The following is a 12,950-nucleotide window of genomic DNA, read 5'->3' as shown; positions in this document are numbered from 1 at the left end:
TTTTGTCTCGGCAAGAACTGCAGATTATTGGGCCAGTGTCAGCTCTTCTCTGGAATTTTGCTGGCAATCTAAAGACAGAGTTGAGACACGAAACTAAAAGCATTAATTCAGCATACAGAGCAAGATTAATTTGTTTTCTTCCTTTTTTTTTTTCCTTCCTTTAATTCCCTTAGTCCTTCTCTATTGGGGCTGCAGTTTCAGTCTGAACCTTAGCTTCAAAATCACATCATGTTTAAAAGATGGGCTCCACTTTGGTGCAGTACCTAGGGCATTAAGTGCAAGAGTTTCATTACTAATAGAATTAAAAACTCCCTTTACCTAACAGTGAGGTTCTGAGCCCATTTGCTTCTTGTCATATCTTTTTTTCCTCCCTCTGGATGGGGCATAGGCTCATTAACTATTTCATGGACCTGCTGCTCTGTTTGGTTGCACTGCTGGCAACAGGGAACTGACCTTGATGGACCTGACCTGGAAGCACAGCTAGAGATACAGAAAGCTAAGGAAATAGGCCACATCCTTGTCTGCCTCCTATGGTGAGAGAGTTGAAGCAGTCCCATGTGGAGTTCCCACATCTGAATCTGTTCCAATCAAGATATCACTAGAATCCATCACAGCTCTGACAAAGTAAATCCCATCATGAAAGGACCACCACCGCAGAGACATTTCCATCCTTGCCATGCCCTGTGTAATGGCCACTTACAGGGAACTGCACATGGATGAATATGGTAACAACTCTGCACCATCTATTTCCTCCCAACAAGATCATTCCTCTTGTAGGTTCTGAACTGTATTTGTCATGAACTGCAGCCAGCACTTCTCTCTTGCAAGAGAAGAGAACAAGTTTGCTATGAGGAATTATCTTTATTTTTTTCATTATTTAGATTTCTGCTATTCTTAACAGATCTGTGTGGCCCTTTGCTCAGCAGTGAATTTCATCAGTGACAACAAACTCATAAAAGAAAACCACAGCCTTCAGCATGAAAGTGGGACATGAGCATCAACAAAGTTTTGGTACACATTAAACTGCAATAGCATAAAGAAGTATATATTTAGACAATAAGCATGCTTATGCACTTTGAATTTTTCCCCCCGTTCCAGTCTTTTAAATTAATGTAATGCTTGTATATATTTACCTTGATTTTTGGTAATTAATATGCATTTATCTGCTGTAGACCAATCGTTTACTAGAAATGATGATTTTCTGCTTGGAATCTGTGTTTACAATTTTTATTATCAATCTTTTGGGGCCGTCAGAAACACCAGCAATCCCCAGTTGCTCTGGCAGGTCCTTTTAATTTGTTTTATATGGCAGATTGGCTCAAGAGGTGGCCACAGAACACAGGGTTATCTATTCTGAGAGACACGAGGCTTCTTGTGGAGATGGTGAAACTATAATGGCTGTAAGGAATGGAAGTGATGCTAATCACACAAAAAGGTAGCTGTAAATAATACATAGGTACTGCTGTTCTTCCTGGCTCCTCTCACAACAGTACACAGTATTAACTATTTTCTGTGCTAGCCTAATGTGGGACCTTGAGGAGAACAACATAGCTACAATGAAAGGATATATATTTATGTCAAATATGTGATGCACATCTCCATTTTTCAACACATAACATTCATTCACAAAATACAAACTACTCTGAGAGAGGCATCTACTGAAAACGCTTGCCAAAACATCAATAAACACAGGTACAAGGTGAAGAACTGAAATTTATTGACCAAGCAGCCACAGACGTATTCCATGCATTTCCAGGGCGGAGTTTTAAAATATTTTTTAAAGGAATAAACATGGTAAATCACGTGGAATTTATCACTATGACACACAGTTGCAGATGAGTTACTTTTGGGTTGAAACCAACACTTCCACCAACACAGCCTTCTCTTTGGAGTAGGTATTACTGCATTGACTGGCAGGAAGAAACAACCTGAATGTCACAGAGTGAAAATCTGCCTCTACTGAAGTACCTTTTGGGTTAATCAGGAGATCTGGCCAACTGTGCAAAGCCTGGCTAGGACACCTCGTTTATGTCATTACAATCTCCCGCCACTTCTCAGCGGTGGGAAGTAGATTAAACTAAACTCCTTCATTACAGTCCCCTTCTGCCTTGTGAGAGCCTTGATTACTCACCCCATGTCTCAGTTGTGCATCTGACCACGGGTTCACAACACCTGCAGAAGGAGGAGGTGGCACTGCCCTCCTGCCAGTGTCTGAGAGCTGTGAGGAGTTACCTTTTTGACTTCGTACTTAATGGCCAGCTTCACGCGGCTCAGGGACGCTCGGTGCCTCTGCGCTTCCACCGGCTCCGCGTTCAGATCCCCATTCAGAATGGCCTCCACCTCTTCTGAGTCCCGGCACAGATCCAGGACACCAACCACAAAATCCTTGCACTGCATGGACAGCTTGCGATAGTCGTTCTGGAACAGGAGGGGGACAGAAAATTGCCTGTGACAAATGTGCTTAAGAGGCAATGGTGAGGAAAAAAGGACCTGTACAAGTTGATAAAAATTAAGTGTTTGATTTTCACTGTGTCAAGTTTGGAGTGTATCAGATATTACAGAATTTTCTCACAGCAGAATCATTCATTCTCTGACACAAAGTGAACACCTAACAGCAGCTGTATAACACAGCATGGAAACACAGGAATATGTACTATTAGTTAAAAATAACCTGGATGGGCAACAAGGGCCAGCTGAAAATATAAGAATTTCACAAACAAAGCAGGACAAGGACTATCAAAAAATAACCTCACTCCTGCAAAAACTGTGCTGACAACTAATGAAATAATTGAGGCTATAATATCTTTCAGGCTCTGAGGTTACAAATATCTTTCAGCTCTTTCTACACTGCTGAAGTGGCTGACTGCTCATTACTCTGATGTACACTAGGTACATTTCTCCCTTTTACCTTTTCCACCTTCTGCTTCCCACCTTCCCTTGGAACTTCTCACACCCAACAATTGGCACAGTGGGTTACAAAGTAGCTGCATAGAGTAACCGCAGGACAAACTTGGACATCAACTTTGCGGGCAAAATATCCCAAATTTCCTGTAAGAGTGCTCTGGAAAAAACAGGAGAATTCATCTTCCATACCTGTTCAGTCTTTCCAAGGATTATTATATATAACATCAAATATTTGCCTCTCTCTAATCTTCTTCCTCCTCTGACAAAACATGTGGCTGCATTTCAGAATTTTTAGCTAACTCTGTAAAGTATGCATGTCTGAAATTTTGCCTGTACTTTTGTTTACACCTGTAAATGTGTCCCACCACCTCTATGACATGACCTATAAAGTCTTATCTTGATCTCTACTTCAGCAGAAACCTGAGTCTTCGTTTTTGTGTCCATGTCCTCTCAGACAGATTCCAAGAAGTTCCATATCTGAGATGTGGCCTCTGATTTCCTCACATGAGGCTACAGCTGGAGGAGGAAACTTGACTGAATCTGTCGATTTTACCTTCAGTGTCCAACTAGAAACAGCACAACCATCTTTTTCAATTACTCCATAGCTTTTCTTCAGTTTTTTTTCCTCTGCCAGGCCACCGAAACACTCATTTGAACCATCTGCCTTTCCATTTTTTGTGCTCTACTGTTCATTTCCAGATACTGCCTTTTCAAATCACTTTTTGAGGGTGCAGATTTTCCCTTAGAGGTGCTGTCTTCTCAAAAATGTTTCCTTACTGCTTCTGCCCTCATAATTTTCTCACTTAATCTTTTTTTTTTTTTTTTTTTTTTTTCCCCAATAAACCTTACTTTTTTTCTCCTTTCCTAAGTAATTTTACCTCCTTGTACTGGTAGTTTTGCTAAATTTTCAACTTAGCATCTATACAATGAGACAGAGAAACTAAGGTGCTCTCAGTAGTTTCAAATTATTTTGGGAAATGATGGGAAAAGAGGCTGCATAGGGTAAGTGCAAGAATCAGCCATCATTCAGATATGAATCAAAATGAAACATTACTGGAGACAAACAAATACTCCTAGAAGTTGTGTTATTACACAAGACTAACATCCCCGATACAGACTTGGAAACAACCAGTCCTAATCATAGACCTTAAACAGGATCCTGTTATTTCCTTTGGTCATAGAGGACAAATTAATTCAGTTGTCAGTGAAGCAACAGGATGTAAGGTTATTTTAGACTTGTTTTTGGTAACCAAGGAGAACAGGACAGAAGAGCCAATTATAAAAATAATACTAAGATGTGTGATTAAATTCAGTGAAGGGATAAGCAAGCTTATGTTTGACTAATATTTAGGACTTAAAAAAAGGCAAAGTCTTATAAAAAAGCTAATCAAGGGAGTGAAAAATACGTGCCAGCATGGAGGTCTGAATGCAGATAGAGCTTTTACATGAAATGTGATTAGATCTCAGACACTACAAAGATAAAAACCTTACAAAAGAAGACTCCAGGATGGTGGCTAGAAAATAGCAGCAGTCAAAAAACAAAGAAGAACAACAAAGAGGAACAGTCTTTCATGACAGCCTAGTCAAGAAAGAGCTTCATCAAGAGGCCAAAACTCTAAGTATAGCTGCTAGAATTCAGGTTATACAGAATATTAAGCAAAGAACCACAAGGTGACACAAAGTAAAAAGAAGGTGGAGATTTTATTCACTGAAGGAAAAGGAGTGACTGTAGACAATCTAATAAAGCTGAAAACAATACCATGCCTTCAGTTTATTCAAGTCCTATGTTGTTTATATTTTTCCCCACAAAAGAATTTCTAAATATCAGTGAGAACTTGAAGACTCTTCCTTAAGCATTTAACTTCAACCAAGAGTTGCTTACACATTTCACTATAGTTAAAGGAAGTATTTACTGAAGGAGGTGGCTGAACAAAAGCCATGAAAATCATCAGGCACAGCTTAACATTAACTCAACAGGAATAAGACTGATAATCAACTTTTCTCTAGCAGTTCAAAGTAGCTGCAAATCCACTGTTCTAAGTGCATGGGAGGATACACTTCCTGCAGCGACTTCAGTAATAATACAACATAACTAAAAGAGAAACTACATTCTTTCTTACCTGAATTTACAGGCACTTTTAAGTTTACCAAGAAAAAAAAAGTATTGGTTTTACTATTATTTGTATCTAACCCATAGTCTAAAGTGATATCTTATTAAGTTGTCATAAAGATTAGTTTAGACGTTTTTGTATTAATCAAGTGCTTTATGACGTAACACAACCCAAATTTTATCCTTGTATGAATGAACACAAGCTGTCCAGTTGCAGGGGGAGGCCTCAATTACAAAGTGTTTTCTCATTCTTTTGCTAATGAAGAAGAAATAGAAGAAGAAATAGTGAATTTCTAATACTTAGGAAATAACAAGAGTTATTTCCATGCTTTGCATGTTTGCCTACCACAAGAGTTACCCACATTTCTTCCAGCAGCAATAGAACAACAGTAGAGACATGACATGTTTCTTCATTGGTAGATACGTTGATTTGCTTATAAAAATTATGCTTATTGCCAGATAAGATACTGATATAAACTGATATAATGGATGAGGCTTTATTCTGTCAAATTTAAGGATTAAATACAGCCTACATTTTTCCCAAATGCTTTTGTGAGAACTGAAAACCAGTATGTGCATTCTTAATATCCCACTCTGGCTATGAATCTTATAGCAGGAAAACTTGTCAGATTTCCCTCTCCAGGTCTTTATTTACCTATGTATTAGCAAATCAAATTTATCCCAGTCTATCTGATTGCTTTACAGAATTAAACAGACAAACAGTACCTGATTCTCAAACAACCTTCTACCTCTAGGGTGTTTTGTGAATATCAGAAATTTTAATCTATGGCCCCAGTCATCCAAATCACCTCTGCTCACTCCTGAGAACATACAAATTAACCCACCAGATCAACACTTACAGTTGCACAAACATCTTAGTAACATCAAAAAATATCAGCCTGCACCCTGCATTTCCCAGGTTTTGCAGGCAACTCCAGCCCATTCAGGGCAACTGATGACAACTGGAATTGCAAAGCTGTGCCTCACAAGCAGTTTCAGAGGACTCTGACACACATCAAAAGCTGGATCTCAACCTGCCCAAGTTTATGTGCTCTGTTCTCACTCATAACGTCAAGCACTGCCCTGTGAATTCATCTGGAGCCTTGACACAGAATGTATTGGTCTGTGTGCAAAGAACGAATCACACGCACAGAAAACCCTCAGCTGATTCCACTCAAGATTTGTAACCACTGCAAAGGAAATTTATACTGAGCCATCACATGCAGTCAAACAAAATGTAGAGATCTGTATTTTGTTAGAGGAGCCACACTCCTGCAAGCACCAAAGTTCACGAGCAATGCACAACTAATTCACAGTCATTATACTGAATCATAAATTTATTTTATTATCTGGTAAATGACCACTTTGAAATCACATATATGGTGAGTTTGCACATGTAACTGTATATGAAAAGAAAGCACATAATTGTACTAATGGTTAATCTGGCTCTGTCCTTTCAAAAGCTGGGCCTAAACCTAGATCAAGCTTGAACACTCTTTGTTAGTTCAGCTGAGATAACACTATGTAAATTTATTTGGAACACTGACAGATTCTGCTTTTAGATGCACGTCCACATCTTCCCTTGGTTCAGTAAGAGCTTTTAGAAAAATTTGGAACAGGGATTTATCCTATAGATAGCAGGACTACAACCTTTTTGATCCTTGCCAGAGCAATTTCAGCTGAGAGAACTGAGCTTGCTTACACAGGACAGTATTTAGTTGAAAGCTGGTACAAAGAGATAACCATGGGGCTTTTTAGCTACTGTGTCCTTTTTCTTCCTATGGTGACTCCAAAGGCAAGTTCCATCAGATGTTCTGACTGCCAGAAATCCTCCCTCTCCTGGGCAGTAACAGCTTTAAAGTTCTCGGTGAGGAGGGTGAATATCAATTAACTTTAGTAACCCAACCCTGACACTCCCCAAGCCAAGCTGCAGTGGCCATAGTCTGCTAAAAATAGGAGAACAGGAAAACATAAAAATTGGAAAGATTGGTATTGCGAAGTATTTTGTGGTGCTACTGGAAAGGAAAAGATAATTCTCCAACTATGGTAATGGTGACTTTTTACATTAAGACAAGAAACAGTTCTAGTTTTTACAATTTGGTAGTGTTCCTGACCGAGACCAAACTGAAATTCCTGATGTCATCTGAAATCCTGCAGGCAATCCTTGGAATTAGGAGACATAGAGGACTAGGAACACCAAGTAAAATCAGAGAAATACTGTGCTCCCTGCCCTGGCCATGAGAGAATTGAACAGAGGAATACATGGGAAGAAGACAAGTGGATGCAGAGATCAAAAAGGAGTAAAAGCATCAAGAAGAAATAAATATAATAGATGAAGAGCAAAAGGACAAACAGCAGGTTGAAACAAGGATTTCACAAATGGAAGTAAGGAAGCTTGGAAATTAAAGGAGTAGAATGAAATGGTATTTCAGGTTCCGGTTTCTTCATCTATTTTTATTAATTTTCAGTGCAATTTTTGGCTAGGTGTCTTGCATCTTCCAAGAAAAAACAGGGCTCTGTGGTTTCTTTGAATCCATTCTCCACACTTCTAAAAGGAAAATAAGAAAAAATCCTAAAAATCTGTAATTAATCAGGTTTTCTTGAGGAACTGACTGTCATGAAAGAATGGCCTAAGTCACCTTCCCACATTTCTAATTCACTTGTGCAAACAAACCCTGGTTTGTGCATTAGGATTTCTTAGTGTAAATGATAAGCAAGAGAGGCAGACTGGACTTTGCATATGCAATGGATGTTAGGTTCAATTTAACAAGCATTTACCAGGAAACTTGGCCCTCGGGTGTTTTTAAACAGGTTCAACCTATGCTCTTTCTCTGTGGGAAAATCACCCAGAACAGTATTTTCTGTAGGAGTGCTCTGCATCCTGGAAGCAGAGCATGCACAGGAAACATAATGGACCTTAATATTCCATAGATACTGAGAATAAATAATGATTTATTAAAGATTTGTCCATTTCTTTGTTGTGAGAGAGGTGAAGTATTTTGCCCATCCCATTTTTGTCTACCCTGAAACAGTTCTGCTCAGTGCTGTGCTACAGATTGAATTTGAGTGGAATGATGATCCTAGAGGAGAGTGCAGCAGAAGTCTGCAGGAATGCAAATGCTGGATTAGAAGCCTTCTCATCTAGGATGTGACAAAGCACACAACTTATCAGCCAAACACTTTCAGATGACAGATCTGTAGGGAAGAAAGCACTGAAAAGGGAGTTACAGATGGGAGGAAATACTCATCTTTCCTATCAGGCTTGATAGAAACAGAAGGGGAAAAAAAAAAGAGTGACGTCAATGAGGAGAGTAATTACTTCACTGGGATATTTTGATGTTGATGAGAAGCTGGAATTTCCATACCAGCAAGGAGTCTGGAACAATTTTTACTGTAGATGCCAAAACTGAATCATCTGATACACCTGGCAAGGTTAGTAGCCACGTAAGTGCTATCCAAAAATATTGAAATCTGTGAAAACAGTCATTTTCTTGGGATTTTAGGCATCCCAAAATAGCAGGGAATTACCATTTTGAAAACTGAAATAATTTTTTTAAGCTGTGGTTTGAAATAAGAAGCTCAATCAAAAAATTCACCTTTTCTCCTCCAAAATTTCAAGCTACTTGTTTTTCTGATGAAATTTGTATGCATAGTATTAGTACCTGTGAGATGGGAGTCTCCCATGAATTTATATTTCCACTGTAATTTTTCTATGTAATTCTAATAATCTGCATCCTTATTTAACAAAAACACAATGAATCTTGCCCTAATTTAGCTTTTGGGTAGCTTTTCCTCTGAGGAAGAAGAAAAATCTGACATTTTCCCCCAAATTAATACATTGAGGAAATATTCAATTAATTTGCCAGGTAACAAAATACACAGCATGGTATGAATGAGTTACTTCAGCAAAGAAAGGGGAGAAAGGGTTTAAGCTGAATTTTACACTTCATCAGTGTGTGTTATAATACATTAATCCTTCTCACCACTGAAAATTTATTTTTAAATTCTATTTTAACTCACTCAGCTGAATATGGACCTATTCTTTCTCAGGAATTTTCTTCTTCTTCTGTTAAATTTCACTTTTTTAATTTCTGTCTTTCTCTAACTTGTTCTGTATTCCTTCTGAGTACTCCACAGGGGAAGCAGTGTTTGCTGCTGTTTGGAGAGGTTAATGCATCTTTCGTCTCTCTCAGATAATTTTTGAAGATATTAAATGAGCAAGTGGCACCCGACAGTGGCCTTGCAGAACCCCAATAAAGTTGCTGCTACACCAAGACACAATGCTGTGAATATCTCTACCCACTGAGAGGAATCTGTCATTCCCCAAGCCAAGCTCTTTGCATTACAAGCAGTCTACTGAGGTTTGATACTTGGTGGGGTTTGGCTGCAGGGGGAGAACGAGGGACAAGAGGAAAGGTGGCAGCTATGGTCCTTTTCAAGGTATCCAACTGAACAGAAAAATCATTTAAAAAAGCATTGGGCAACACTTAACTAAGCCATTAATTGTCTGAGGGAGAAGCTGAAATATATAAAGAAGTTAGGGCATTGAAATAAAAAAAAACAGATAGAGCTGAAAATGAGGTAAGAGGACCAACATCTGTAAGCAGTCTAACAGCTGGTTTTGAACATGTGACATTCCTGAAAGGTCTGTCAAAAAAAAAATCCACTTTGGGTATTCTTAACAATTTGGAGACATCAGTCAAAATTGGTACAAATTAAGAAGAGGGAATAAGGTCAGTGCTGCAGTGCCCCCAAGAAAAGCAAAATATTTCTGCTTTTTGCACTTCTGTTACTCAGCATTTGTAACTAGAACAATCCTTGTGTGCTGCAGCAATCAGAATTGTTTTCTGTCTGCTGCAAGGTTATCAGAACACACACTTTTTCCAGTTTCCAATTTTACCAATTTTCTCCAAACACAGCAGGTGCATTCATTTCATTAAAAATTCCTTCTAAAGGCTTATATATCAAGACTAAAAGAGACAATGAGATGAGAGTATTTGTAATTGAAAAAGTAAAAGCACAGGGAATCATTTCAGCATCTAAGGACAACATGAAGAAGCAGCAACTTTAAAACAATAACAAAGACAGAAAAACACAAAAACACCATTACCTTGAATTCTTTTTCAATGTTGGCCAACTTGGCAAGTTCATTGCTGAGTTCGAGAGCAGTGAGCACTGGATCTTCACTGGACAGGGACAGATAAGCCGGACTGGCCAGTCCTTTGTATGCATTTATTCTTGACCTAGAGTGACTGAAAGAATCATGTTTTTGCTTCTCTGTACAGTCATTACATTTGCAGAAATAATCATGAGGCCTTTCTATCCTTGCTCCCTTCATCAACAGCATGTGCACGACTTCGTATTTTTGGCAGTGGGCGGCTAAAATTATGGGAGTGATGTCTGGAGAAAAGCGGGTACCGTCTTCGTCATAGGAATAAAAATCATCATCCTGGAGCTCCTGCTCACAAGGGCTCAGAGTCAGTCGCTTATTTACTGAAAACCCAGGATGATTCAAAATTGCTTCCACTATCCTAATGTAACCCTTGCTGATTGCGAGCAGCAGGGCATCTCCAATCCGTGCCAAGTTCTCTTTTTTTAACAGAAGCTCTGTCACTTCCAAATGTTCATTCCCCACAGCAAGCTGCAAGGCGTTTTGGCCCATGTAGTCAACGCAGTTGACATTCAGTGTCTTTGACTCCTCCAGCATTTTGCGCACCACGGGGATGTTCCCATACTCAGCAGCATCCAGGAATCGCTCCTCCTCGGCCGTCAGGCTTGTGCCCCTGTTGTTGAACATGAAGGCCGGGCCCCGAATGGCCTGTCGCCGTCCCTTCTCCCTCATCATGGTCATACGCCTCAGGGATGGGCTCTCTTCAATGTACCTACGGAGAAAACAAGGAAAAAGTAACACATTTTCACTGGTGGTAATTTGTAACTTCCAATTCTGTGGCTGCAACAACTTATTTTGCCCCTCATCCTTTGCCCACTTCCTGACAAGCAGTATCCTGTATTGGGATTGCTCTTGCTTCTCTGCAATCTAAAGACACTCACAGGCTCAATGCCTCGGGCCACTGCTGTTCTCCTAGCATGGCCAAGATTTATCAACATTTGTCATTTCTTTTAAGACATCGCTCCTCTTCAGAAATCCCTCCCACATATAAAATGAAAACTCATATACTATACTGCTTTCAGTAGTAATTAATATTACCCATCACAGGCATTCAAGCTGATGATACCATCAGTATCATCATATGATACCAAAGTAAGGCAATACTTAATGCTTACCATGTTGTAGATCACATAAAAGTGAGATGCAAACACATTTTCCTCAGGATGTCTCGCCAAACAACATGTGACAAAGCCTGATCACAGCTTCTCGTGTTACTATTAGAAACCTGGAAGCTTCTACTCACAAGTCCCTTTGGCCAATTACAGATTTTTGGAAAACGATACTACATACACATTCAGCTGACTCTGCAGCTAAACTGCTCACAGGTTCCAGACACCAGGAGCCATCCAGTTACAGAATGGGATCAGCTCTCACTCCAGTGGACTCCTGCAATGCTGTGGATTGTGTTGGGCCTGTTTCTACATCACTAGTTCCAGAAGCTGAGAGGGTTTGTGTCTACATTCTTATGCCATAATAAAAAAAAATTGAAAAGTCAAAGAGTTCATGAATGAAAATTGGGGTAATTGCTGCACTAGAAAGAGCAAACCAGGGTGTAGGAAAGTGAGATGTTTTAAAGGAAAATGAGAACCAGGGAGCCCATGAATTCTCCACAGAAACCAGTAATAAAAGAAGAAAGAGGGGGGAAAGAGAAGGGTAATAGGTGAAAAGAATGGGTGAGCAAGCTAATTTGGCAAACACAGAAACTGGAATTATGAACCAGTGAATGTACTGAGAGAACAGGCAGATTGGATGCTGAGCTGAACCTAGCAAGACAAGGAAGGAAGAGAGGGGTGGGGACATTCAGAGCAGTGAGACTGGATAGAAATTGCAAAGAAAAGATGAGAGGCTAGGATGAGAGGCTGAGGAGCAGACACTGGCCTAGCTGGAGAAAACAGCAGCAGAGACAACTGCCTGACAAGGTCTGAAACAACAGAATGGATGGGATCAGGCTACAGTTGTCACAGCTGGAGGCAGAACAGAAGCATTTGTGCCTGCCAGAGCAGAGGCCAAAGGCCTGAAAATGTACTCAGGATACCCTAACCTTCCTTCACCACCATCTGCACATAAATATGAAACCAGTCAGCAATCTCCCTTGCTTTTTCTAGTCCAGCTCAACAGTGAGGAAGGCAGCCTCCAGCTTCTACCAGTTAATCCAGTAGCTCAAGGGGTAGAGATCACTTGGGATGATTTGATGGGCATGGAGACACCAAGTGTTGCTGATAAACAATATGACCTAATGGAGTGTGTGCTTTGAATACATATAACACACTATATATATATATATATATATATATATATATATATGTGTGTGTGTGTGTGTGTATACACAATAAATAAAGTGATCTTTCATGTTCCAAATTTGTTTCTTAGGTCCTATGTGCCTCTGTTCCTCATCTTGAGAAAAAAAACAGTTGGCTCCCATCTTACAGAAGCTTTGTGAAAATTAATTTTTTCTTTACTTTGCTGAAAAACTCAGACACAGGAGTAAAAGGCCAGACAGAAAAACTGAAAAGGAAATTAATCCTTCTACCCTCAGTACATTAGAAGAGATGCGAGTCCATGTAATGAATACCAAGGGCAAACCAAAATATTAAACAGCCTTTTTTAAGCAAACCCTGTTAGTCTGCAAAAAGGACAGAACCAAGGGAAAAATGCCACACGCACCTTTGGGCATGCAAGGGCTCTGTATAAAGTGGACACAGTAGCACCTGCATGGGCAGCTTTGGTAGGTAAACATCCAAACTGCTGCAGGTTCAAATCCACAGG

At 39.7% G+C, this 12,950-nt stretch overlaps 1 protein-coding gene across 1 annotated transcript in view; it reads right to left on the bottom strand.

Annotated features, from left to right (window-relative positions):
* Positions 1–12,950, bottom strand: part of TRPC3 (transient receptor potential cation channel subfamily C member 3) — a 33,077-nt gene that overhangs the window by 13,397 nt on the left and 6,730 nt on the right. Inside the window, exons 2-3 of the mRNA XM_030272006.4 lie at positions 10,125–10,896; positions 2,233–2,418 (exon numbers count right to left, since the gene is read on the bottom strand). Of these exons, the coding sequence (XP_030127866.1) occupies positions 2,233–2,418; positions 10,125–10,896 (958 nt within the window). The remainder of the gene's footprint in view (positions 1–2,232; positions 2,419–10,124; positions 10,897–12,950) is intronic.

The sequence above is a fragment of the Taeniopygia guttata genome, chromosome 4, assembly GCF_048771995.1.
Source record: "Taeniopygia guttata chromosome 4, bTaeGut7.mat, whole genome shotgun sequence".
Classification (NCBI taxonomy): domain Eukaryota; kingdom Metazoa; phylum Chordata; class Aves; order Passeriformes; family Estrildidae; genus Taeniopygia; species Taeniopygia guttata.
Note: the sequence above shows the minus strand (reverse complement) of the source record. Positions and strands in the feature narration are given on the sequence as shown.